This window comes from Podarcis cretensis (assembly GCF_951804945.1).
Source record: "Podarcis cretensis genome assembly, chromosome: 15".
In the NCBI taxonomy this organism is placed as follows: domain Eukaryota; kingdom Metazoa; phylum Chordata; class Lepidosauria; order Squamata; family Lacertidae; genus Podarcis; species Podarcis cretensis.
In genome coordinates this window covers 43633936-43659450 of record NC_137185.1, presented here as the reverse complement: position 1 = coordinate 43659450, position 25515 = coordinate 43633936, and the positions used below count along the sequence as shown (strand labels likewise).

At 44.8% G+C, this 25515-nt stretch overlaps 1 protein-coding gene across 5 annotated transcripts in view; it reads right to left on the bottom strand.

Annotated features, from left to right (window-relative positions):
- The window catches only part of BIN3 (bridging integrator 3), a 127261-nt gene that overhangs the window by 79254 nt on the left and 22492 nt on the right, over positions 1-25515 (bottom strand). For 4 of the 5 annotated variants that reach the window (XM_079955230.1, XM_079955234.1, XM_079955232.1 and 1 more), the window contains one exon: positions 4930-4978. The exons of the other annotated variant lie outside the window; for it this stretch is intronic. In XM_079955230.1, coding sequence (XP_079811356.1) covers positions 4930-4978 — 49 coding nt within the window. The remainder of the gene's footprint in view (positions 1-4929; positions 4979-25515) is intronic. 5 annotated transcript variants of the gene reach the window in all.

Here is a 25515-nt window from a genome sequence, read left to right as displayed (position 1 = left end):
CGGCTAAGGGAGCTGGGCATGTTTAGCCTGGAGAAGAGGAGGTTAAGGGGTGATATGATAGCCATGTTCAAATATATAAAAGGATGTCACATAGAGGAGGGAGAAAGGTTGTTTTCTGCTGCTCCAGAGAAGCGGACACGGAGCAATGGATCCAAACTACAAGAAAGAAGATTCCACCTAAACATTAGGAAGAACTTCCTGACAGTAAGAGCTGTTTGACAGTGGAATTTGCTGCCAAGGAGTGTGGTGGAGTCACCTTCTTTGGAGGTCTTTAAGCAGAGGCTTGACAACCATATGTCAGGAGTGCTCTGATGATGTTTCCTGCTTAGCAGGGGGTTGGACTCGATGGCCCTTGTGGTCTCTTCCAACTCTATGATTCTATGATTCTATGATTCAGTGCTTTGGAGTCACAAGACTCTGTTTACATTCCATACTGTTGGAAGTCTCACGTGAGACGGGAGACGGATGTGACATACTGGTTTCCTGTTCCTTTGTTGTTCGGTTGCCCTCTGCTTTCATAGAGAGAGGATGATTTCTTTTCTGTCTGCGTAGCTTAGAAAATAAAGCTTTACAATGTAGCCATCAATCTCATCACTTCCACGTGCTGCTTTGATTCTCTGCTGGATGGGAATGTGCCTGAGGCCTCATCAAAGGCTCAGGTCGTTAATCACGTTGGAGGCGATTCCGAAGGACTCGGCCTGAGGAAGATGAGCTTTATCAGCTTGGCCGAGCGGAGATCCCGACACTTACTTCAGTCCACAATAGGCAGGAAAACTAGGAGATCTAAGTAGCAAAGCCACAAAGCAAACAGATGCCATTTTATAGTTGGTTTTAGATTGTGAAAAGGTATCTGAAAAGAATGTGCTTTCCTGACACTTTTTTGCCTCTGAAGAGATGAGTTCTTGTTATGATTAAAGAGCATAAAAATAACTTTTCTGGATTACAGCAAAGGTCCATCTACTCCACCATTTCATTTTCAACAGAAGCCAGTCAGACATCCCTGGAAGCTCACTAGCTCACCACCACATCAGTGCCCAAAGGTCAAAAGGTACACTGTTTAGTCATTGAGGTTTCATGTAGCTTTCATACCCATGGATGGGCTTACCTTCCATAAAACTGTTCAAATCCTTTTTTAAGGCATCTAAACAGCTGGCCATCACCATGTCTTGTGAGAGTGAGTTCTACAAATCAATGCTGCATTACAGAAATAAGTGGACTCAGAAATAGGACTCAGGCAACAATTCAAGGCAGAATTATATTGCTGCTGCTTCTTCTTCTTTTTCTTAAATTACAAGGTTGGTGGATTAGGGCAATGCTGTGGATGTAGTGTATCTTGATTTCAGTAAGTCCCCCAAAATATTATTGTGGAGTACTGTGTCCAGTTCTGGCACCACAGTTTAAGAAGGATATTGACAAGCTGGAATATGTGCAGAGGAGAGTGACCAAGATGATAAAGGGTATGGAAACAGAGGTTGGATGACCAGCTGTCAGCAGTGTTAGAAACTGGGATAACAACAGCAACAAACAAACAAACAATGATGATGATGTATTTATACCCCGCTCATGGCTCCTGGAACCTAAATTATGGGTGCAAAAAGGCTACTTGCCTTTCTTTCAGTTCAGCTGCACTTCCTATTTATTTTTTCAAAATGCATGAACTATTACACAATTCACATCAGTGAAACATTATTAATATCCCTTTTTATTAGCAATTCTTAACCCGACACCACAAACAGAAATGGGGCTCAGTCTCTGCAATTCTTCCAGCTGATCGCTTTTTCCTACTTACAAACAACACCTCTGTTACGTCTTATAAATATAAAATCCAGTTCACATGTGTAATCCTTCATATACATTTTTTGTTCCAGACCTGGTGTGCTGAGAGAGTTCATTACTTTCTTCTATTGTTCAGTTCCTTGCAGTGTTTATCTGGATGGTACAAGGTCACATTCCATTCCTTTCACTGTTTACAGACTGGCATACGAGCCGCAGCTCCAAATAACTCACAGGGTGCACTTCCAGGCTTCTGTCATTAAATTCCCCTCTGGAGTTCTTTCTCAGCACCCAGTTAAGAGCAAGATCCTTTCTCAAATTCAGCCTCTTTTCTGCATCTTTTTGGATCATCCCCCCCCCCACTACATTCCTCCGACAACACACCCGTCCAGAAATGGTCGTAGATAAAATCCATTCAGCCTCGATCGAGGGATGGGCCATAGCAAAACCTTATTAAATTCCTTATTGAGCATAAATCAAAAGCCTTCCCCCTCTTTTTCAAAGTGTCAGACAGCGTAACAAAGCAACAGCTACACACGTCTCTTTCACGGGAGGACAAGAAAAGGAAAGACCATTTGGAAACCATTAGCACGCACCACCTTGCTCCTCCTCCTCCCTTTCCCAGCTGTTGTAAAGATTCTCAAGCTTCAGAAAAACATTCAAATACCTTCAGAGAGCCAAGCCCAGTCCTTTTGGCAGCTGATTAATTGCAGCCTATTAGCATATGTTGGTCCAGGAGCGTGTCTTGATTAAAGCCAATTGTCCAAATTAAGGCGGAACCCTCCACAAATCATGCCGGTAACGGAGGCTCGTCTGTGGCAGGGACACACTCCAGGTCGCTCCCACTCTGCCTTTCAAGTTGGCAGGCACAGGACTGTGTGGCACTGTGGGATGCAGTGAACTCCCCAGACCCCACTGAGGAGCATCACAAGGATTCAGGCCTCATAAATCCTCCCTTTCCCCTGCCTGAACTTCCTCGCAGCCCAAAGAGGGCTGCAAAGAACAACTGCCATTGACTCGTGACATAGCCAGAAACCAAATTAAACTGGCTCTTAGCACTGAAGGAAAGTAGAAGTTAAAGATACATCAGGAGTTGCCTTAGATCAGATGTGGGGAATGTTTGGCCCTCGAGACATTGGTGAACTGCACCTTCCATTAGCCCCAGCAAGCACAGTCAATGGCCAGGGATGATGGGAGCTGTAGTTCAGCAAACGTCTGGAGGACCAAACGTTACCCACAACTGCCTTAGACCATGCAAAACCACTTGTCCATCCAGACCAGCATTATCTGCTTTGGCGGCAGGTCTCCGTAGTCCCAAGCAGAGAGGGAGCTTCATATCATCAACTATATGATGTTTTTAATAGGAGATGCCAGCAATTGATCCTGTGAGCTCCTGCACGCAAAGCAGGCGCTTTATCATTGAGCTGCTCAAACTTGTTGATACATAAACCATAAAATCTGTTTGCTAGCATCAGGTTTTATGCAATGCAGGACTAGCTGCCTTTGCATTGAACAATTTCCTCCCATTTTAGCTGATGCAACTCCTGTAATAATTTTATCCAAGCATCGGGAGCACAATTTTCTCTCTTGTTGCCAATTTCTTGATATGCTGATAAAGGGTTCAGGGACATTATAGTTCCAAGCTGACCAGGGGAGATGTCAACTGATTGAGATGTTTCTGAGCAGCTTGTCTCAGAAAAGCCGGTGCAAAGGGCCTTGCTGTCTCTATGGCACCATTTGCCATCATAGTGCCTTCCTAGCTGTGGCTGTAGCCCAAAACATGTGGAGAGCACCATGGTGGCATAGACTGTTCTATGTAATAGTCGAATTAATACAGTGGTACCTCGGGTTAAGTACTTAATTCGTTCTGGAGGTCCGTACTTTACCTGAAAATGTTCTTAACCTGAAGCACCACTTTAGCTGATGGGGCCTCCTGCTGCCGCCGTGCCGCCGGAGCACGATTTCTGTTCTCAACCTGAAGCAAAGTTCTTAAGTGAGCGGAGTCTGTAACCTGAAGCGTATGTAACCCGAGGTACCACTGTATGTTGTAGCTGGACTTCCTTGTGCCCATGGCCCCTCCTCCATCCAAAGTTGGAACAGAAAAGCTGCCTCTCTGGAACTCTGAGACCTGCTACCACAGTCTTTTCACAACAGGTCATTAGGATGAGGGTTGGTGGAGAAGTAACAACGAAACCTTCATGTTACCTTTCTCTCACCCCATCTCCCAAAATGCCTCAAGAAAGCAGCTTGGAGACTTTCACCCATGTAATATTTCTTTGCATCCCAAGGCATTAGTGTTAATGGTTAAGTAGATGCTCCACAGATGAAGGATAAGGAATGCTAGTCTGTACAAAGGATTACCTTGCCAGAACAGAGACAAAGCCAGTGTCCGCTGTCACCCCAGCATTCAGGGACACTTGCATTAAAGACAGGTAAATGCAGGTTAATTCAGAGATAACCATCATGACCCACAACAGTTTGCATTGCACAAAAGATATCCTGCTGAGAAAAGGCTATGCTATGGCCAGCTGCAAAAAACCAACCTAACCAACTAACAAAAAACAGCACTTCAGGAAATTCAGACTTGCCAGAAAGTGAAAATGCATTTGTGAGTGTGTTTTAAAATACCTTTTAAAGCTAATGCTCTGCAGCCCAAATTAATTCATGCCTGGGCACTAAGCATTTCAGCTTCCTCCAATAAGCCTTCCTTTGGAAATGGTTATATTCAGCAATACGAACCACTCCCCCTGCTCCATCTGCTCAGAAAAGATGAACAAACAAGCCATTGCTGAAGGAAGGAAGGAAGCATGTTCAGCCATCTCCTAGGAAAACCATGCCAGAGTGAGAAGAGCCCCTCCTCCCGACACACACACACACACACACACACACACAAGAGTAGAGAAAAGGGGGAAGGGGGGCGGGGGGGAGAAACACAGATCCCAGATACCAAAATAATCCACTCTGTATTGAGACTCCCCCTCACTCATAGGAACTGAGTGGTGGTCAAAGAAAGAAGCAAATTCAGCTCACTCATGTTTTCCCCTCCCCCCCCCCCAAACAACATATTAAAAACTGGGACCAGTTAATATGCTGGCTTGAGTCATCAGCCATATGATCAAAGACTGGATCTAAAAAAGGGGGAATTGGTTTACTCACTGTCTTGGGTACAATCTGTTTCTTAGGCTGCCCAATCTTGAACGGAATCCTGGATTGGGGAGGGAGAGAAAAGCAGCAGGAATAAGTACTTCTGTAAACAAGCAAGGATAGCAGCTATCAGATAATATGCCACATCAAGGAACGAAATCTTCCTCCTCAAGTGACTTTTTGAGGGAGGAAGTGCCACAGGTCACAAAGCAAGAGGTAAAAAAAGAGTCACTGATTTCTTTGTACCATGCATCAATTTCCCCCCTCACTACTTACAAGCCAGTCCTCCACAGCAAACCTTTTCCTTGCTGTGAGTAGATAAAAAGAACCCCTGACCATTAGGTCCAGTCGTGACCAACTCTGGGGTTGTGGTGCTCATCTCGCTTCACAGGCCGAGGGAGCTGACATACAGCTTCCGGGTCATGTGGCCAGCAGGACTAAGCCACTTCTGGCGAACCAGAGCAGCGCACGGAAACACCGTTTACCTTCCCACCGGAGTGGTACCTATTTATCTACTTGCACTTTGAGTGCTTTCGAACTGCTAGGTTGGCAGGAGAAGGGACCGAGCAACGGGAGCTCACCCCGTTGCGGGGATTCGAACCACCGACCTTCTGATCAGCAAGTCCTAGGCTCTGTGGTTTAACCCACAGCGCCACCCGCATCCCTTTGTGAGTGGATAGGGGTAGCCTAATAACATAAATATGAATGCTGCAGGCCGGAGGCATTTTTGGCAGACTAAGTTTCTAAACAATTTAAGTTGAAAAGCAAATTGCAAAGTAAAGAAATAAAACCACCACAAATGTTTTGATAGGGAAGGAAACAGTGAGGAAAAGAAAAATGCAATGTATCTTTTAAAAAAGCAAAAAAAGCTGTGAATAGCTTCAAGTAGATTTTTTGGATGCAGCAGTGTTTCATCAGACATATGACAAATCTTACAAGGTAGGTGATCCAATTTCATCTCCCAATAAGTTACCTGCAAGGTAAACACAGCTTCCCATAGTGGAGTCTAGAGTGTTCCTTCAATCTCAAATTCCTCCAGCAAATACAGTGGTACCTCTGGTTACGAACTTAATTCGTTCCGGAGGTCTGTTCTTAACCTGAAACCGTTCTTAACCTGAGGTACCACTTCTGCTAATGGGGCCTCCCACTGCCACCGCTGTGCCATTTCTGTTCTCATCCTGAGGTAAAGTTCTTAACCCAAGGTACTACTTCCGGGTTAGTAGAATCTGTAACCCAAGGTGTTTGTAACCCAAGGTACCACTGTACAGTGCTTTGGCAAGAGGCCAAGATACCGATTTGCTGAGCTGCACCATGTCAGATGCCAGCACACCAAACATTTTCTTTTTTACATTTATATCCCACCTGCTCTCTCGGAAGTTCAAGGTGCGCACATGGTTCTCCCTTCAATGCTCCAACATCAACTGTGACAAACCTTATAACTGCCTTAAAATCTTGCAATGCAGGGGACTGAGTATGTGCATTATAGACACATCTTCATATGGATTAACCTGGTTATTTGTCTGTATGCAAGTACCTGACTGCTGACAGCAACTAACTGAATTGATATGATGCCACAAAGGCTCAAAAAGATTCTAACTACTTTGGGGAAGGGGCAAACTAGACCATGTGCTTTAAAAACCGTTGTTCTGAACATGTGTGACTTCCTAGTACTGAGCCTATTACTAATCCACCTAGCCCAATATTGTTTTTGTTCAACTGAGATGCCAGAGACAGAACCTGGGCCCTTGTGTGTGCATAGCATGTGCTTGATAACTGCATTATGAAAAAAGTCTCAAACTTGCCTAAAGATGGGAAGGGGGTTTGGAAAGCCTGGGAGCTGTATGAAAGCTCTAAGAAAGCCAAAGAAGGGTAAGGAATACACACAGACGGGTTCAAATTAACCCACCAAGTGTTTGGTTGAGGATTCCTGTATACAGCCTCTGTTTCACTGCTACAGAGACAGAGATGGAAAACTGCCAACATTTGTTTTTGGCAAGGTATCCATGCTTTTAATAGTTCTATAGAAGGGGCAACTGCAACTGAAAACAGCCTTTTCCATCACCTAGTTAAACCACTTTCTCCAACAGTCTTCAGAGCAATTAATAAAAGTATAAAATGCAGCGCAATGACAAGAGAAGCTACACCTCCTTAGATTCTCCTTTCTACACAACATTAAACATAAATGCACTTTTTAGGAAATCTAACATATCTAGTCAGGGGCCCAGATTCTTCTTTTTCTATGTAAGCTGTAGCCAACAACCCATATGTACGTGTTATGTACTGGTTTATACTGTACTGCTATTTGTATACAAAAATTAAATAAAACATTTTTGGAGGGGATACACATATGCACACCGACTCACACAAGTAGGTATGCAAAGGCTTTGCTATGCACTCCCCATTCCAAGATACCAATGTTAATGTTACCTACATCAGTACAACCTAGCTGATTGAGCCAAGACCCACTTACTTCCATTAAACACATATAGAAAAACTACATCCAGTTCAATCTTATACACCTCTACTCAGAAGTAAATCTCATAGGGTTCAATGGGGCTTCTAAGTGAATAGAATCACAATCTTAGTTATTCAAGTGTAAAAATGGGGCCGGGGTGGGGTGGGGTGGCTGGCTGATGAGCATAGGAACAAAGGAAGTTGTCTTATATTGTTGTGAACCACCCTATGATCTTTGGATGAAAGGCAGTATACAAATTTAATAAATAATAATCAGACCATTGGTCCATCTAGAGCAGTCATGTCTATACTCAGTGGCAGCATCTCTCCAAGGTTTTTGGCAGGGAGTGTCTACCAGCCCTATCTGGAGAGGCCAGATATTGAACCCGGGATCTTTTGTATGCAAAATGTGCTCTGCACTGAACTACAGCCCTTCCTCTGCGTGTGTCTAAATAGGAGACAAGGTGAAAAGACTGTATTTGGCTTAGAAAGGAGGCTTTCTGTTCCAGTGGTTTGGAAAGTAGGGGGGAGTTTGTCTACTCTAATGTGTTTATTTATTCATGTTGGCACCCCCTAGAATCACAGAGTTGGAAGGGACCCCGAGGGTCATCTAGTCCAACCCCTGCAATGCAGGAATCTCAACTAAAGCATCCATGACAGGTGGCCACCCAAAACTCTCCAAGGACTCTCCGTCCACCACCTCCCGAGGGAATCCATTCCACTGTCTAACAGCAATTACTGTACTGTCAGAAAGTTATTCCTAATGTTTAATGAGATTCTCCTTTCTTATAACCACTGTTATGGGTCCTACCCTCCAGAGCAGGAGAAAACAAGCTCGCTCCATCTTCCATGTGACAGCTCTTCAGATATTTGAACTTGGCTATCATATCTCCTCTCCATCTCCTCTTTCCCAGGCCTACACATACCCAACTCCCTCAATCATTCCTCACAAGGCTTGGTTTCCAGACCCTTTGGTCATCTTGGTTTCTTTCCCACAAGAATCTCAAATAAGTGTTTTATCCTTGCAAAAGCCCTGCATGGCAGCCTTGGCAAGGCTGAGAAAAAGTGACTTATGCAAGGATGATCACCAAAGCCCTGAACAGCCATGAACCTGGGGTATCAACATGATCCAAACACAAAGCTACCTGCCAGCGACTCTCTTGGCTGCAGGCGCCATTCCACAAATACCACACCACAGGAGACAACACTCAGTACTTGAGTACCATATAATCTTGGCTGGAGGGAAGGGGGGGGGGTGGTAAGAAGAAATGCCTCAGGTCCTTTTTTCCCCCTTCTCCTTCTCAAGCAAGTTGCCACCATTGTTTTCTAACCAAGTGTATAATTTTGCCACCAATAATGAACTTGGCCTGCAAACCATACCATTCTGAACTGAGCATGGAGCTCAAGTCAGCCTTAGTCACAAATGTATAAATTTAATTTCTGAAGTGCTTCCTGTTTATTGTTCTACAACAAAGCTGATGTAATTTTAGTCTATTAACCCTTTCTAGCTTTACTGGTACCCTTAACAGTGATGAATCACACGTCTTCTATAAACAAGCAATTGTCTGCCATATAATTACGCTGTCAATAGCAACTGGTGTGCCTTGGAAGAAAAATGAAGTCAATAAGCCCCCCCCCCCGCCACATAGGCAAAAACATGAAATTGAGGTAGTTTCATTGTTATTCTTACAGACACCTGCCAGTTAACTTAAAATAGTATGGTAAAGCCTGTCTGTTTTCTGGAATTCCTCACCCAGGGGATTACACTGTGTATCTCATGTTGGAATTCATGAGAATAGATTGTGTTTTTATTTATTTTTTAAAAAAAATAAATTCTCAACCCTTGTGGTTTTAGAGCAAACAGGATCCTTTGGCCCACATGACAAATTTCCTCCCCACAGGAGGAAAACTCCATCCCCCCCCCACTCACTCTTTGAAGATGTTCTGTGCAGAAGAGGATGCCTCAAAACAGCTACGATGGAAGTTGGGAGTCCAAAACATTTACAGGACACCAGATTGAGGAAGGTTCATGTACAGCATTAAAGGGTAGCAGACAGTTAGAGAGCAACTACTACTACAACAACAATGAAAGAACATTTGCCTTTAGCTAGAATGTGAACATTTGTGGAGTGCTGCCACAGAGAAGACCCACTCACCAGTAGGATATTTACCTTACTTATGTAGGACAGGGAAAATGAGAGAAGGTGCTGAGAAGATTATCTCAGTTCCTGGGCAGGTTAATCATGGCCCTGATTTGCTGCGGTTGCATTCATCCTGTACTTTCATATATCTGTCTACTCAGACATCACATTACATCTCAGCATGTCTTTACATAGGTAGTCAAAAATATGCAAGGCAAGGTGATGTCAGAAGCAGTCCAAGTTTAGGCAGCTGTGGAGAACAATGCCCACCCTATTTGTAATGCATTGCTCAGCATTCCAATTGCATAATAATGTCATAGATCTAGGGTACCAGAATCTGTTAGTGAATTGTAGAAATTAATAAACAATAGTATTTAGTTAATATTTGAGATATGAAGGGAGAATATAAGCTACAGAACCGTGGCAGACAAGAAATTCCTAGGTTAGATTATGTAAACAGGCCTGGCCTGACTAACAAAGTGCAGAGCCACTGAGAAACAATGTGGAACCAGATACTGGGCCATTAACAGTAATTGGCAATGCAAAGAGGAGTGGACAGAGACAGGAGATTTCGGAGGTTGCCAAGTTAACTGGGGTGGGGAGGTATGATGCCACAGAAAAATGTGTCCTTTTTGTGTTCTGAAGAGGGGGCTGAAGGGCAGAACCATCTTGGCACTGGCTGGAAGAGGCTGTCCTGAGAGACTGGGAGCCATGACCGACTGCTGCTTTGGACCCCAGCTTGCTGAAGCTAAGAGAGGGGCAATGAGAGACACTCTTGGGGTGTAACATTCTGCTCCCCCACCACTGAAGACTTTAGGTGTAAATATGTGTAAAATAAACCATACTTCTTAAAGACACTAGCCTCCACTGTGCCTCAATTTTCCCAACAGAAATACAACCCTGGGTGAGCGCCTGGAACCCCCTGAAATCTTGCTACCACTGGCAGAGATTGAGTGTAGTGCACAGCCTTCGTAACAATACAGTTTTTGCTCCCACACAAAGGATTTACAATCTCGCTTTCAAATAAACCCTCACACCATATAGAAGATCAGGGCAATAAAGCCTTACTTCTTCTATAGTGGAACACGGCTTGCCGATTGGAAGGTCACCGATTCAAATCCTCACGACGGAGTGAGCTCCCATTGCTCTGTCCCAACTCCTGCCAACCTAGCAGTTCAAAAGTATGCCAGTGCAAGTAGATAAATAGGTACAGCTATGGCGGGAAGGTAAATGACATTTCCGTGTGCTCTGGTTTCCATCGTACCAGGAACAGTTTAGTCCTGCTGGCCACATGACCCGGAAAGCTGTCTGTGGACAAACGCTGGCCCCCTCGGACTGAAAGCGAGATGAGCACTGCAACCCCATAGTCACCTTTGACTGGACTTAGCTGTCTGGGGTCCTTTACATTTTTTACCTTTCCATAGTGTTACAATTTAATGTCAGTTAATGCAAAAGCAAACATACATTGGAACCCAACTGTCCACACATCGTCAGCGACAGACTTGTGAAAACCTTAAATCCACAGAAGAGTAATGTCTGCTCTGAAGAAGCTGCCACAAGCAAAATTATTTGAGATTGACTGCCAGTTGAGCAACAGCAGTCTGAGGACAGCATTCAAAAGCAAGAGAGGAGCAGCCAGATATGCACAGGTGCTGACTGTCAAATAGTGGATTGGTCTGCAATCTTCACAGGTGCAAGCTACCAGGTAAAGCATCTTTTGAAGATGATCCTTGACTTCCTTCTTAATAAGGAGACAACCTGGTTTTGCATGTGTATTAACCTCTTAATGTAAAACATTCATGCAATGCAACTACAAGTCCCATGGTCTGTAATTAGGGTACAGAAGCCCCAGTTCAAAGTGAAATTCCAGACAGTTTTGCAACAAGAAGCCCCTGGGTGCCAGAAGCAGAATGCAGAAACATGATAGGAAGAAAGATGGCACAGCCAGAATGCAGTGGTGAAAAGCATGCAAAGGAGACATGCTCTTGTACATGGATTCCTCTTCTCTATGTGCAAAACAGTATTGAGAGTTGCAAATGCCCAACCAGGCACAAGTCAGCAATCTTAGGTACCAGAGACTCTAGGAGCAGAACCCAGATGCCTCTCCTCTGATTCCCTAAAGCAGGGGGAGAAGAGGGCTGCGCATTATAAAACTGAGGAGGAGCCACAACACAGTGATTGAGAATTTATTTCCCATGCAGAATTTCCAGGTTCAATCCCTGGCATCTCCAATTAAAATGAGATCATACTGAAGGGTGTGAAAGAATTCTGTCTGAAATCTTGGGAGAGCTGCTGCCACTCAGACTAGACATTACCAGGTGACATGGGCCAATCATCTGACTCAAATTAAAAATGGATAGCCACCCATGGCAGCTTGCCAGAGAAAGAGAACACTGGATTGTTGTCCGCTTTGCCACCAACTCAGTCAGATTAAGGGGGACACAAGAGGAGGATGGGACTGGTCCTGTTAACTCTGACTTGGCTCATCAGTTTGAGCAAACTGTTGCTCTGGCATAGGCTGAACTTACTATTTCTCACCCCCACATGCCTGCTAAAATCCAAACCACCACAATACGGGCAATTGTGCATGCAATGCTGCTAAGCCACAGACACATCACTCAACAACTCATCAGTGCTGTCAACTCGAACAATACCAGTCACCTATTTGGAAGAGTGGAGGGACCTGAAAGCAGGCACTCCTCACATCAATTTCAATTATGTAGCAGTACTGATATATAACCAATAGGAGAGATCCTTGTGTACTGCTGTGGACTGTTGCTGCCTACATGCAAAGATCTCTAGATCAGCACTAGGGTCAGGTTGGCTTCAAGGCTTGCATTGCAATCAAAGGGACAAAAAACTTGCAAATGAAAGTGAAAACTGAAGATTATTTATTTAATTCTATTATGAAACAAGCAAAAAAGAACATAAATACAGTGGTACCTCGATTTACAAAAAACGCTTCAGGTTACAAACTCCACTAACCTGGAAGATTTACCTCGAGTTGAGAACTTTGCCCCAGGATGAGAACAGAAATCGTGTACCGGCAGCAGCAAGAGGCCCCATTAGCGAAAACACACCTCTAGTTAAGAACAGTTTCAGGTTAAGAATGGACCTCTGGAACGAATTAAGTTCAAAACTAGAGGTACCACTGTACAATTTGGGCATATGCATAAAAGAATAATAGTTTTCATTGTCATGCTGCAGAGGCACTCATCTAATATTAACAGTTAAAACAAGATCAGTAGAACAGCACAATTTTTATAAGCCAAAATGAAGTCCTAATTTCATGCATTGGTTCAGGCAAAGAACTTTGCAGGTCACCCGCAGTATACTAAGTGATAAATTCCCAGCAAATGGCAAATAACTGTTCTGGGTGGATAGAGAGGAAGGCCAAAGGTTGCAATTAATCTAATATTAAATTTAATATAGTATTAAGCATCTAACCAAATGAGCAGATGTTGCCACCTTGAATTGTAGAAATATAGTCACCATTAACGTCATGTCAGCAGCAAATGAGTCTAGCAATAAGTGGGAGGTATATTTGAAACTCGTCATTCTCCAATATAAAGAACAATAATTTCCCTAGACATTAGACCTTCATATTCATCAAGATCAAGAGCTCTCCATTGGATCTCCTAACTAACTGTAGAAGAGAACAAGTTTTCAATAGCTCTCAAGCAGCCTTAGTTGAGCTTACGTTGTATTGCTCCTTTATCCCATTTCAGCCTTAGATAACAAGGGTTCCTTCAATGCATAAGCTACTTCTGCAACCAAGAGTCAGTAAAATCAGTCTATCCTCCATCACAAGGCTGATTTTCTTTACGCTATTCAATGGTCTGGCTCACACTTAACAGTAATATTGGCATTAAAAAAATGTAAAGGACCCCCGACAGTCCAGTCGCGAACAACTCTGGGGTTGCGGTGCCCATCTCGCTTTACTGGCCGAGGGAGCCAGTGTTTGTTCGCAGACTGTTTTTCTGGGTCATGTGGCCAGCATGACTAAGCCGCTTCTAGCGAAACCAGAGCAGCGCACGGAAATGCCATTTACCTTCCTGCTGGAGCGGACGGTACCTATTTATCTACTTGCACCATAATTCCCACTTAACAGCAAGCCAGAGTTAAACTTCAGCTTACCTCTCTATTTCCACTGAGATCCCAGTGTTTTATTCTTGCCTCAAAAACCAAAACAAAAATAAAGCCAATTTAAAAAAAAATATTTAATTAATTAGAATCCATTTTCCAGATTCAAAATTCTGACATTTTATTATGGAATGGTGAAAAGCATGTTGTTAATTTTAACAGAATTTCTGAAAATAATGAGCACCCAGAGTTCCCAAGTAGGGCCTCAAGAAACCACTGAAAGTGTCTGTGGAAGCCATCAGTATTATAGGCCCTATTTAATGATCTATAGTGCCTCTGCAACCAAGCAAGCAAGTTCTATCTTTTCACTGACAGCATAACCTATCATAACCAGACTGGGACCTTGGATGGATATACCTGAATTCAGATTCTGTATTTACAGTTCCTAGTCTAGGTTTGCTATGAAATCAGAAATGGAGCTTAAAAGTACAGCACAAAAACAATTCTACTCAACCTGTTAGAGAAAGACTATTTACATCTGGCCTGACCAATCCAAAAATTACATATTTGCTGATCAATCATATGAGTATGTATTGTAGATCCCTAATCATTTGATTAGATCAGCCTTCTCCAACCTGGTGACTCCCACCCCCCCCCCCTCTCAGCGCCAGTCACCATGGCCAATGGTAAGGGAAAATGGGAGCTTTGATCCACAACACCTGGAGAGAGCTTGGTTGAGAAAGCTCAGGTGGCTTTGAAGGATGATTAGACACAGAGATCTATTGGCAGTCAGAAACTATGATGGTTAAATGGAACTTACATAAACAGCCTTGAGGAGAAAGTCATTGGCTCTCTAGATGTGCTTTAGGGCTTGGACTTCTCTTAGGGAAATAACATACCAGAACTACATGTGGCATGTGAAATCCTTTGAAATGATTATCATAACGTTAAAAAAATGGAGTGTGGCTATCACACAGAATTAGATTATTTCCACTCTTCAAAGCCGCCCTGTTAAATAAAAACAGTTTTATCCAAGTGACCAGCACTAACACAATGAAGATTCCTGGCGTTGTTCCCCAGGTTGGCAGAAGAGGGAAAGCTAAATCACAAAGAGGACCATCAGTTGGTTCTGCAGCAACCTTGCTAGCAAGTTCAAGAAGAGTGAAGGATTTTAAAAAGGAAGTGTCTACTTAGGCTTCCTCAGAAAGCTACAGTGAGGGGGGAAAGTATTTGATCCCCTGCTAAATTTGCCTGTTCGCCCTCTAACAAAGAAATGACCAGTCCATAATTTTAATGGTAGGTTTATTGTAGCTGTGAGAGACAGAATAACAGGAAAACCCCCAGAAACCCAAAATACAAAAGTCGGGGATTGATGTGCATTATGAGTTAAATAAGTATTTGATCCCCTATCAACCAGCCAGATGTCAAGCTACCTGGTATCTTCACTGTATGTAACAAGCTGAGATTAGAAGCACCTGCTGTAAGGGAGAAGTGTCACCTGTAATCCCAGCTCGTTACAGTACCTGTACACAGAAGCAATCAATCCAGCAGATTCCAAAGTAGCCACCATGACCAAGACCAAAGAGCTGTCCAAGGATGTCAGGGACAAGATTCTAGACCTGCACAAGGCTGGACTGGGCTACAAGTCTATTACCAAGCAGCTTGGTGAGAAGGTGACAACAGCTGGCGCAATAATTCGCAAATGGAAGAAACACAAAATAACTGTCAACCTCCCTCGGTCTGGGGCTCCATGCAAGATCTCATCTTGTGGCGTTGCAATGATCAGGAGAACGGTGATGAAGAAGCTCAGAACTACACGGGGGGGGACTTGTCAATTATCTCAGGGCAGCTGGGACCATAGTCACCATGAAAACAGTTGGTAACACACTACACTGTGAAGGACTGAGATCTTGCAGAGCCCGCAAGGTCCCCTTGCTCAAGACAGCACATGGACAGGCCCGTCTGCAGTTTGCCATAGCACATCTGAATGACCCAGAGGAAAACTGGGTGAAAGTGTTGTGGTCAGATGAGACCAAAATCGAGCTCTTTGGCATCAACTCAACTCGCCGTGTTTGGAGAAGGAGGAATGCTGCTGTCAGAGCTGCCTCCAGGTCCCAGCTCACAGAGGACCAACGCTAGGCTGTAGTTATGTACAAAAGTCTTTATTGAGGTTCAGTCTCCATTTTAAAGCCGCAGCGCACAGCTCTACGTCTCGACCTTAGACCGGCGAAGTCCCGTCTGAGTCTCCGCCCCTTCCACACCAGTTTAACACTCTCGCTTTGCTCCACCTCTTCCTAAGTTCCTTTCTCCTCTGGGCCCTCCTGCCCGCTAGGGTTTCATCCTTTCTGGACTCCTCTGACGCTGACCCTGATGATTCTTCCCCCTCCTTCCGGCGGGCTTTAGGACCTGGTTCCCTATCCGGGCTACCTTCTGTGCCGCTCGCCTGTACATTTGAACTTGGCGCGCGCGCCCAGCCTGCAACTTTCCTCTTGACCGTTAACTCGCTCTCCGATGGAGGCGTGGCCAACCCTGACTCATCTTCTCTCGCTGGTGGTGCATATGTGGGCTCTGATACCTGGGACTCCTCCCCCCCACTACGCTCTGGTGGGGAAGCTGGTCCTGATTTCCAACTGCTGCTCTGGGAGTCCCCGCTGGCCCCTTGCTTCTGGGGTGTCCCCCTTGGGTCCCCCCTTGCCCTGCCCATCGGCGCCCCCTTCTGTGAATCTTCCGATTCGCTGGAGAGGCTCATGGAATCTATCGGGCTGCTGTCATCTTCTCCTACGCTGCCCTCGGATTGCTCCCCCTCGCTCTCCATCTCCTCTCCTCCCTGCGCTCCCGCTGAGTCCCTGACAGCTGCCTACGACCCCAAGAACACCATCCCCACCATCAAACATGGAGGGGGACATATTATGCTTTGTGGGTGTTTTTCTGCTAAGGGGACAGGAAACCTTCACCGCATTGAAGGGACGATGGACGGGACCATGTATCGTCAAATCCTTCCCTCCTTCCCTCAGCCAGGACATTGAAAATGGGTCGATGGCGGGTATTCCAGCATGACAATGACCCAAAACACACGGCCAAGGCAGCAAAGGAGTGGCTCAAGAAGAAGCACATTAAGGTCCTGGAGTGGCCTAGCTAGTCTCCAGACTTTAATCCCATCGGAAATCTGTGGAGGGAGCTGAAGGTGTCAGGAGTACGCGCAGCAGCCAGGCCCTGTGACTGGCAGGGCTTTGCAGGACTGGGGCTTTCCTAAGTTTGTTCTGGAGAGGCAAGGCGTGGCCACACAGGTGAGGCTGACTGGTAACTCACAGCACCTGGTGGCAAGAGCCGGGAAGGGATATAAGGTCAGCATTTCCCTTCGGCTCTTTGCCACAGCAACACGCTTACTGACTTGGAGAGGATCCACAAAGAGGAGTGGGACAAAATATCTTCTAAGATGTGTGCAAACCTGGTGGCCACCTACAAGAAACGTCTGACCTCTGTAATTGCCAACAAGGCTTTTGCCACCAAGTACTAAGTCATCTTTTGCAAAGGGATCAAATACTTTGCCCCCCCCTCACTATAGTGCCTTGCCATGCTGCAGAGTGATCTGGTAGTTCACATGAATTCCTTATCCATCTCTGGTAGATCAAGATGGAGGTGGGGAGAGAAACTTGTGGAAGGCAGGGAAATCAAGGGCCAAAGGACTGAGGTGGCTGATTGTGGCCACACTCTGGAATCCACACCCCCACCTTTGCCTCACAGACTTCATCCTAATTTCTGCCACCATCGCCATGTCTCCAAGATGCAGGCAATGCCTTCATTAAGAGAAGGGAATCTGAGGCCCTCTAGATTAGGGCAACCTGCCACATGCCAGGGGTGGATGAAGGTAGAGGCAAAGGGGGATGGAGCAACGGATATATGTTTTACCTTTGTACAGTACACAGCCCTCTCTATTCTCTATCCATCTAAGCAAGCAAAAGGCATTATCAGAGTTCAAGGGCACTTTGGCCACGCAAAAACACTTGAGGAACTAAAGCAGGGCTGGTGAGGGAGAGGCATGGCAAGAGTCCCACGGGGCAGATGGAAGAGGCTTAGAGAGCAGCATTTGACCCCTAGGCCTGAGGTTCCCCACCCCTGCTCAGGATTGGTTGATCCCAATTGCCACCAATTGCCCTCCCAGCCTAGCAAACAGTCAAGAATGCTTGGAGTTGTAGTCCAGTACCATCTGGGGGGCACAGGTTCCCCACCCCTGCCTTATGAAGGTTACAGGACAGAAAGGCACATGGAAATATGCATGCATAAAGTTGGGTGTCAATTTTTTCCTTCTGCCTAACTCCAGAGTTGATAGTCATGCAATGAAACTGCAAATGCCATAATGGCTCACAGTGTAGAACACGTGCTTTGAGCGTAGAAGGTCCCAAGTTCAATGTCTGGCATCTCCAGGTAGCACTAGGAAAGCGTCAAGCCTGAAACCCTGAGGAGATGCTGTCAGTCAGTGCAGTAGAAAATACTGAGCTATATGGAAGAGAGAGAGAGTTTCTCTGTTCCTAAACTGATTGGTAGGAGAGTTCAGTTTAGGAACAAAAAAGTGAGTTGTATCCAATGCTACCCAGAGCAGACCCACGGAAACTAATGAACCCAAGTTAGTCATCCCTATAAACATCTATGGGCCCATCCTGAGCAGGACTAACACTGGATACAACCCAGTATTCCCCCATATAGATTGTATGGAATTCATTGCCACAACATTTGGTAATGGCCATTAGTTAATATAGCTTCAAAATGGTGTCTGACCCATTCTACATTAGTATGCCTACCGCCACCTATTAATCATGATGACTAAATGGGACCTCCATGTTCAGAGGCAGTATGCAACTGAGTACTAGGTGACGGCCCTCATGCCCTGTCTGTGGGCTTCTGACCAAGAGGTATCATGGTTCATCACTGTGTGAAGTTGGATGGTGCTTGCTGGATCTTTGGTGAACAAGTCCTCTTCTCTATCTGCCTTCAAGGTGCAACGGCTAATGCAAAAAAGATGCAGGCTTCAGCTTGGCCATTCTTTTCTTTTGCAAAGCCCTGCTCATCTCTTAAGCATGCTCTAGAACAGGCTTCCTCAACCTCGGCCCTCCAGATGTTTTGAGACTACAATTCCCAGTATCCATGACCACTGGTTCTGCTAGCTAAGGATCATGGGAGTTGTAAGCCAAAAACATCTGGGGGGCCGAGGTTGAGGAAGCCTGCTCTAGCATGACCAAGGAACACAGCTTTCATATATGCAAGTCATTCTATTGCACTTAAAAGTGTTTCTCATTCCTACAGCTATGTAGTTGTATCAGAATTATTTCCAGATGAGAACCAAAGGCTGAGAATGAAAAATTTGCTCAAGGCCACCCTGGTGATTCCACAGCTGAAGTGATATTTAGAGCCAAGGCGCTTATTCTACTTAGTAAGATAGCACTACGTAGTCCCAATATGGCTCAGGAAACCATCTGGGGAGCTGTGTGTGATCCACCCCTTTCCTACAACAGCCTGAAACCTTCTGAGACTGCAGGCGAGTCTTGTAAACATGTGAGGCTGTTTGTTCACCTTTGGAAAACCCCATCACTTCATAAGGAGTCCAAGAAGGAAGGAAACGTTTTAACCCCTGCCTGTACAGGTGCACCAAGTGGAAACACAAGACACAATCGGAAAACATACACCCTTTCACTCTGGGTTTATTGCTGCGGTATTACACGGTGTCCATGGAAACTGCATGAACCATCCCACCAAACTCCCATTCCTTATATAGGAACTCATAGCAACCATTCCAAACAGAACACAAGAGGAAAAATTATTCAAATGGATCACAAACAGCTTATGCTGACAGAGTTGCCATTCCAAATTCTCCACTTAACTTCACACTTATGCAACTTGGGGCAGGGGGTGGGGGAGAGATTCAACCGAAACATTAAAATCAGGCCACATTGCAAACTGGCAAGGGACATTGTGGGACCTGCAACAGAATATGGCAGTGTGGCGTGTCCCTGCTCAGGGTTCCAGCCAGCAATCAATACCCTCTTCAAGGATACACCATTCCAACCCCCAACCCCAAATATTCTGTTCGCTCACAGCAGTCATTCCGTATCCCATGCCCAATGAATGTACCAGTTCTCCTCAGCAAGCCTTGGTGCTCCAAGCCCGATTCTTTCCTCTTAAGCAAGGATGGGGCTATTTGGGCTGCATAAGGACCCACACTGGGAGAATGAGTCTGTTCCTTGGATACAGGATACCAGGGAGCAAAGGGGGAATAAACCCTAGAGCTTAGTCCATCTTCTTTATGAAACTGGTGGGAAGAAAGGGAGGCAACTTTATATTGGCACAATTCCCAAGAAAATTATGATGCACATACTACCACCATGGCTCTTCATATGCAGAAAGACAGGACCTGGTAAGACATAGTGCAGTGGAGAGAGGGAAAGAGAGACAACAGGGGAGAGAAGGAGAAGAAACAAGAACTAGAAATGAATTTGAGTAAATACTACTCCATGTACTTAGTCATTGTTTCAGTTGGCGATAGAAGAGAGGCTAAAGAGGTTAAGATAAAAGTTTAACAGTGAAAGTAGATTTTGAGCTGGGGCTTCCACAATTACATATGCGTCAACTATTTAAAGCTCATGACTTCCCCCAAAGAATCCTGGAAACTGTAGTTTGTTAAGGTTGTTGGAAATGATAGCAGTTCCTAGGATTCTTTGCAGGACATCATGTGTTGCTGGAGTCTTATGAGAAAAGGAAAACAGTGGGCAGCTCAGAGTGGTAAATTTGTAGGAGTGATGGTCAACCTGAAACACATATAAGACGGCAGGAGAGCTACAAGCTAAGGGGTCAAAACCATGGAGAACTTTCAAGGTACTATTGTGATAAGCCAGTGCTGAATGCAGAAGTGATAGGAAAATGTGTTGTGAAAAACACCTTCTATATTTATGGGTGGAAGGACTGGGTTTTAATCCTGCTTTCAGGTAATTCACTGAACACACTTTGTGCGAAGTTCTTTGAGACACGAGACCATTTCTCTTGCACTGCACACATACAAGCATCTTATCTGCGCTTTGTGAATAAGTAGCCAAGTCAGAGTCTCCAAACCATTGCAAGACGATAATTAAGAGAAAAAACCTAATGATATTTTATGCGCCCATCAAAAGAAAATTACTCACTCTGGGCATGTGGGCGAGCAAAATCTTGCAAGGCTGTTTTAGTGACTACAATACAAAAATAACCATGTTAAAGAAGGCTTGTGCAACATGGTTGGAGCTCAACAGTGTAATAACATTGTTTGTAGTTGCCTGTTTGGAAATAAGTAAGCATAATGATGACCACATCAGGGAAACTGAGATTTGGCTGAAGAAAGTTTGAGAGTCATATGTCTTTTACTCACCTTCACAGCCCCAACCAAGCTTGACGTCAGCACCCAGCATGAAGAGTAAACTTCTAGAGCCCACTGCAAAAGCCACTCCCCTTATGGCTCAGCATTGTACAGTAAAATGTTGCGCCATGCAGGCAGCAATCTCCTTTACCTACATGCCTCTGGAACTCACCCCAACACATGCATCAGAGGCTGGGTCCAGAGGCCCTGGGAGAGCAACAGCCACAGATACCTGACTCGGTACTTTTTTTTTTACACCCGTAAGTACCAGGTTACTGGACTTGTGCTGCTTTCAGCGTTGCTGCCTGTTCCCATCCACATCCTGGTAAGCTTTGGGGGCCACTATGGAGGTGCTGGTGGGTCACCAGAGGGCACCACACCAAGGGTTTCATCATTTTTGGCACCATCCTGTAAGACTGTGTGTGATGGAACTGGCATGACATCTCAATTTCATGACCTGCTTCCAAGTGGCTAGAAATTAAAATGTGCTGAACACAATTGTATTTCTACATGCAACTGCCTAGTATCACATGCCAGGATGGAGAATCTGTGGCCTTCAATCATCCCTGATGCTTGGGAGTGAAGGGAGTTGGAGTCCAACATCATCTAGAGGGCTACCGGTTCCCCTGCCCTGGCCTAGTCCAACAAGAAATGTAGTAGAATCCCATGCAGGTTTCCTCAGAGATATACTTCACTAAGTTGAGACTTGTGTAGGGTCTCTCAATTTCAACTGCACCTGTCAAAATCACAGCAGTAAACAAAGCAGATCTGAACAATAAATCGAAGCTGGAGTTCCAGCTGTTCAATATCCTCCTGAGATACTTGTCCTGAAGGGGTTCAACAAACTTGGTTTGCTTTCCTGGGCAGAACTTCTATATGTATAGGAGCAGCCACTGCAAATGCTTTTCATGCAGAAGGTTCAATCTCTAGCAGACGCAATCAACAAGAGCTTGGGGTGCTGAAGTAGGGAAGCATCACCTGAGCTCCTGAAGAACAGTAGGCTAGACAGGACAAATAGACTAACTCAGTTGCCTGGTTCACCTGTAACACAAAGCCATTATTTCTTTAGCTTAACTGTGGTTTGTTTGTACATCTGAACCTACACCAGCCAACCAACTATGGTGCATTTGTGGTCAACATACTAGAATATAAACCATGGTTTGAAGTTGACTTATGAACTCATGCCTTCTCGTTACAGCCAAACCCACAATATGGACTTAATCCCAGTTTGTTTCAGCACCCACCACAGATGCTCACAGAGGCACAAGAAAATAGCAGTTAGAAAACAAAACCAACATTATACAGATCGAGCCACGGTTCCTCTGCTGATCTGTGAAGCTGAAAAACCATGGTTTAGCATTATGTGCAAATGCAGCAGGCTTAATTCAGATTCGAAGCAATCTCTATATACAGATTTCTTTGAAAACCCTATTTGTATAAAAGAAGAAAAGAAACCAACTTAGATCAAAACAAGTTCAGGGCTTCTAGAAGCTATTGTTAAATGAGCTCACTTTTTAAATAAAAATTGCTCCTAATCTTGAAATGAATGCCAAGCACTCAAGCCAGTTAATATAAGAATTTGCCAGCTGGTCTCTCATATAAAAACCTAGTCAAAGCTACATAACATGAAAGCCAATTACTGATTAATGAAGTGAGTGAACACGGCCCTTGTAATTCTGCTACATTCCCAGTGTGCACTTCAGGCTTTTATTCTCTTGAGTAAACACAGCAGCCAGTGTGGCAGCACAAAAATCATGATCGCAATGCTTAAAATCTCCTCTAGTCTCCTTTTTCTCTTTTTCTTTTTGCTAATTCCTGCTGCCTCTTTGAAGAAGAAAAAAAGCTTTCTATTTTGCCCACTAGAACTAGAAAACTGCCAGTTAATCCAGGTTGAACATTTGCTTTCAAAACCCAATTGAACTTGGCTTTATGCACTTCTTTGATAACTAGGGAAACTGAAATTGCTTTGCGTTGTGATTACACACTTGTAGAGCAAGTGACTGTAATCACAATGACAGAAGTCACTTATGCTTCCGGTGGGGAGAGAAACCCATGCAGTAGAAATGATAATATTTCCTAGGGCTTCCCAGAGCATTGTAGTGCTTCATGTTTAACCTGCAATTGATACCCCAAGTTACTCAAAAGAGATCACATTCAGAATGCTATTCTGAGTCCACTTACTTGGAAATAGGTTCTCTTGAAATCAACAAAACTATCATCCACTGAGAAGTGCTTATGGTGAAAGACTACAAAAGGTTGAAGAACAAGGGACTAGGGAGACAAACCATGCAGAAGACAAGACCCTTTCACCCACCTGCCAGAGATCAGCATTTGAAATGTGTGGACACAGATGACTTGGCTACTGTACTCCATGCTCTGGTAACTTCCAGAATGGATTACTACAATGCATCCTGTATGGGGCTGCCCTTGAAGAAGATTCAGAAACCTCAATTGCTCCAAATTTGCAGCAGCTAAATTACTGGCTGGGGTTCCATTTAGATCTCATATAACCCCTGGTTTAAAACAGCTGCATGGGTTGCCAGTTCATTTCTAGGCCCATTGGTGTTTAAAGCCCTAAAGAACTCAAGCCCCAAATACCTGAAAGACTAACCTACTTCCATAGAGACCCTCCCAGGTGTTGAGATCAGCAGAGGGGACCCTCTTGGTAGTTCCTCCACCCTCAGAGACCCAGAGCAGGGGTGCGTGTTGCCCCAGGAGAGGGCATTCTCTGTGGTGGCCTCTAAGCCCGTCCGGGGCTTCTGCCACCTTCATTACACAGCATTTGGAGGATGCTGAACATGTTACTTGAGGTGTATATTTTTAGGAGCCACCTTACTGTTATGACTGTATGTTGTTGCAAACTGTTTTTAAGGTTGTGCTCAACGTTGTAACCTATCCTGGGACCTTAGAGTGAAGGGTAGGCAATAAATAAATAAATAATCCAGACCATAATAAATCTATTCAATAAAAAAGCAATAAAATCAAGAGATCATTTCTTCTGTATGCACAAAGCAACAATCACCAACATTTAAACAAAGCTTTCGATCCTTCAAGAAAGCATGAGAAGTCACAGGCTAGAGGTCAACGTCTGGTAGGTCAAGTTACTAATTTTACAGAAAGCCAAAAGCCCATCCTTAGCACACATCCTAAGGTGAGTTGCTAGCAACACCTGTTCTAGGTTGCCCCACCATCATTATTTCCTCCAAATGTCTCTTTCGCCTCCAGTTGCAACTGGAAAAAAGGTAAAGGGACCCCTGACCACTAGGTCCAGTCGTGACCGACTCTGGGGTTGCGGCGCTCATCTCGCTTTATTGGCCGAGGGAGCCGGAGTACAGCTTCCGAGTCATGTGGCCAGCATGACTAAGCCGCTTCTGGCGAACCAGAGCAGCACACGGAAACGGCGTTTACCTTCCCGCCAGAGCGGTACCTATTTATCTACTTGCACTTCGTACTTTTGAACTGCTAGGTTGGCAGGAGCAGGGACCCAGCAACGGGAGCTCACCCCGTCGCAGGGATTCGAACTGCTGACCTTCTGATTGGGAAGCCCCAGGCTCTGTGGTTTAACCCACAGCGCCACCTGCGTCCCTCTGGAGAATCAGCCAATTCTTCTCAAGGGGGCAGACTTGTCCCTGGGCTTCTGATTATTGATCTCCACTGCAGAGGGTCGAGCTGTCTAACAAACAGGAAACTGAATGATTTCAAATAATATTAATCCTCCATAATATTGAGTTACTGAAAACCTGGATCTTCTGTTCACATCCTAATACAAGACTTCTGTTCTTAGCCTACGAATCTGCAGAAACTGCTATGCAAGTGTTTGCTCTTAAGATGCAGGTTGACACCACAAATGTCAACTCAACGCAGCAATTTTGCATTGATAATACCTTCTAGACACATCACCAAATCAAGTAACGTTTGTTTTGGGATGTTTGTTTTCCAGACTGGCACACATCAGTATAAAATCCTGACAACAAAGCACAACGTGGCTTTCACATGGGTTGAAATTAAAAGGCTACTTTAGAGCCATTTCACCCACTGCAAGTGTTTTCCTCCAAATTACACTCAAGAGGGAGCCAGAGCTAATTATTGCTTCTTGACTAGCGTGCCTAAGAACATAAGACCCCTGGAACAGGCCTAAGGTAGAATTGCCATATTTCAAACAGTGAAAATCAGGACAGGAAAGTTGTTGCGCTTTTTGTGTGTGGCAAATTCACCCCCCCCCCAAAAAAAAAAAGTTTGGGGGCTATTTAAGGAAAATCACCAAAAACAACACAGCTGACATGGGCTGCCATATGTCCGGCTTTCCTGCCCGGACACTGCTCCCGACTGCAATATTCCAGATATGTCTGGAAAATTCTGGCCCATCCATTTCCACATTCAGTTTGCACAGTGGCTAAACAGGTGCCCAGGGGGAGACCACCAGCAGGACCCGAGTATCACAGCCCTCTCTCCACTTACCATTCCCACCAAATAGTATTCAGAGGCATATTTTCTCCCTTCATGGCTAGTAGTTATGTATGATCTGACAACGGTATGATG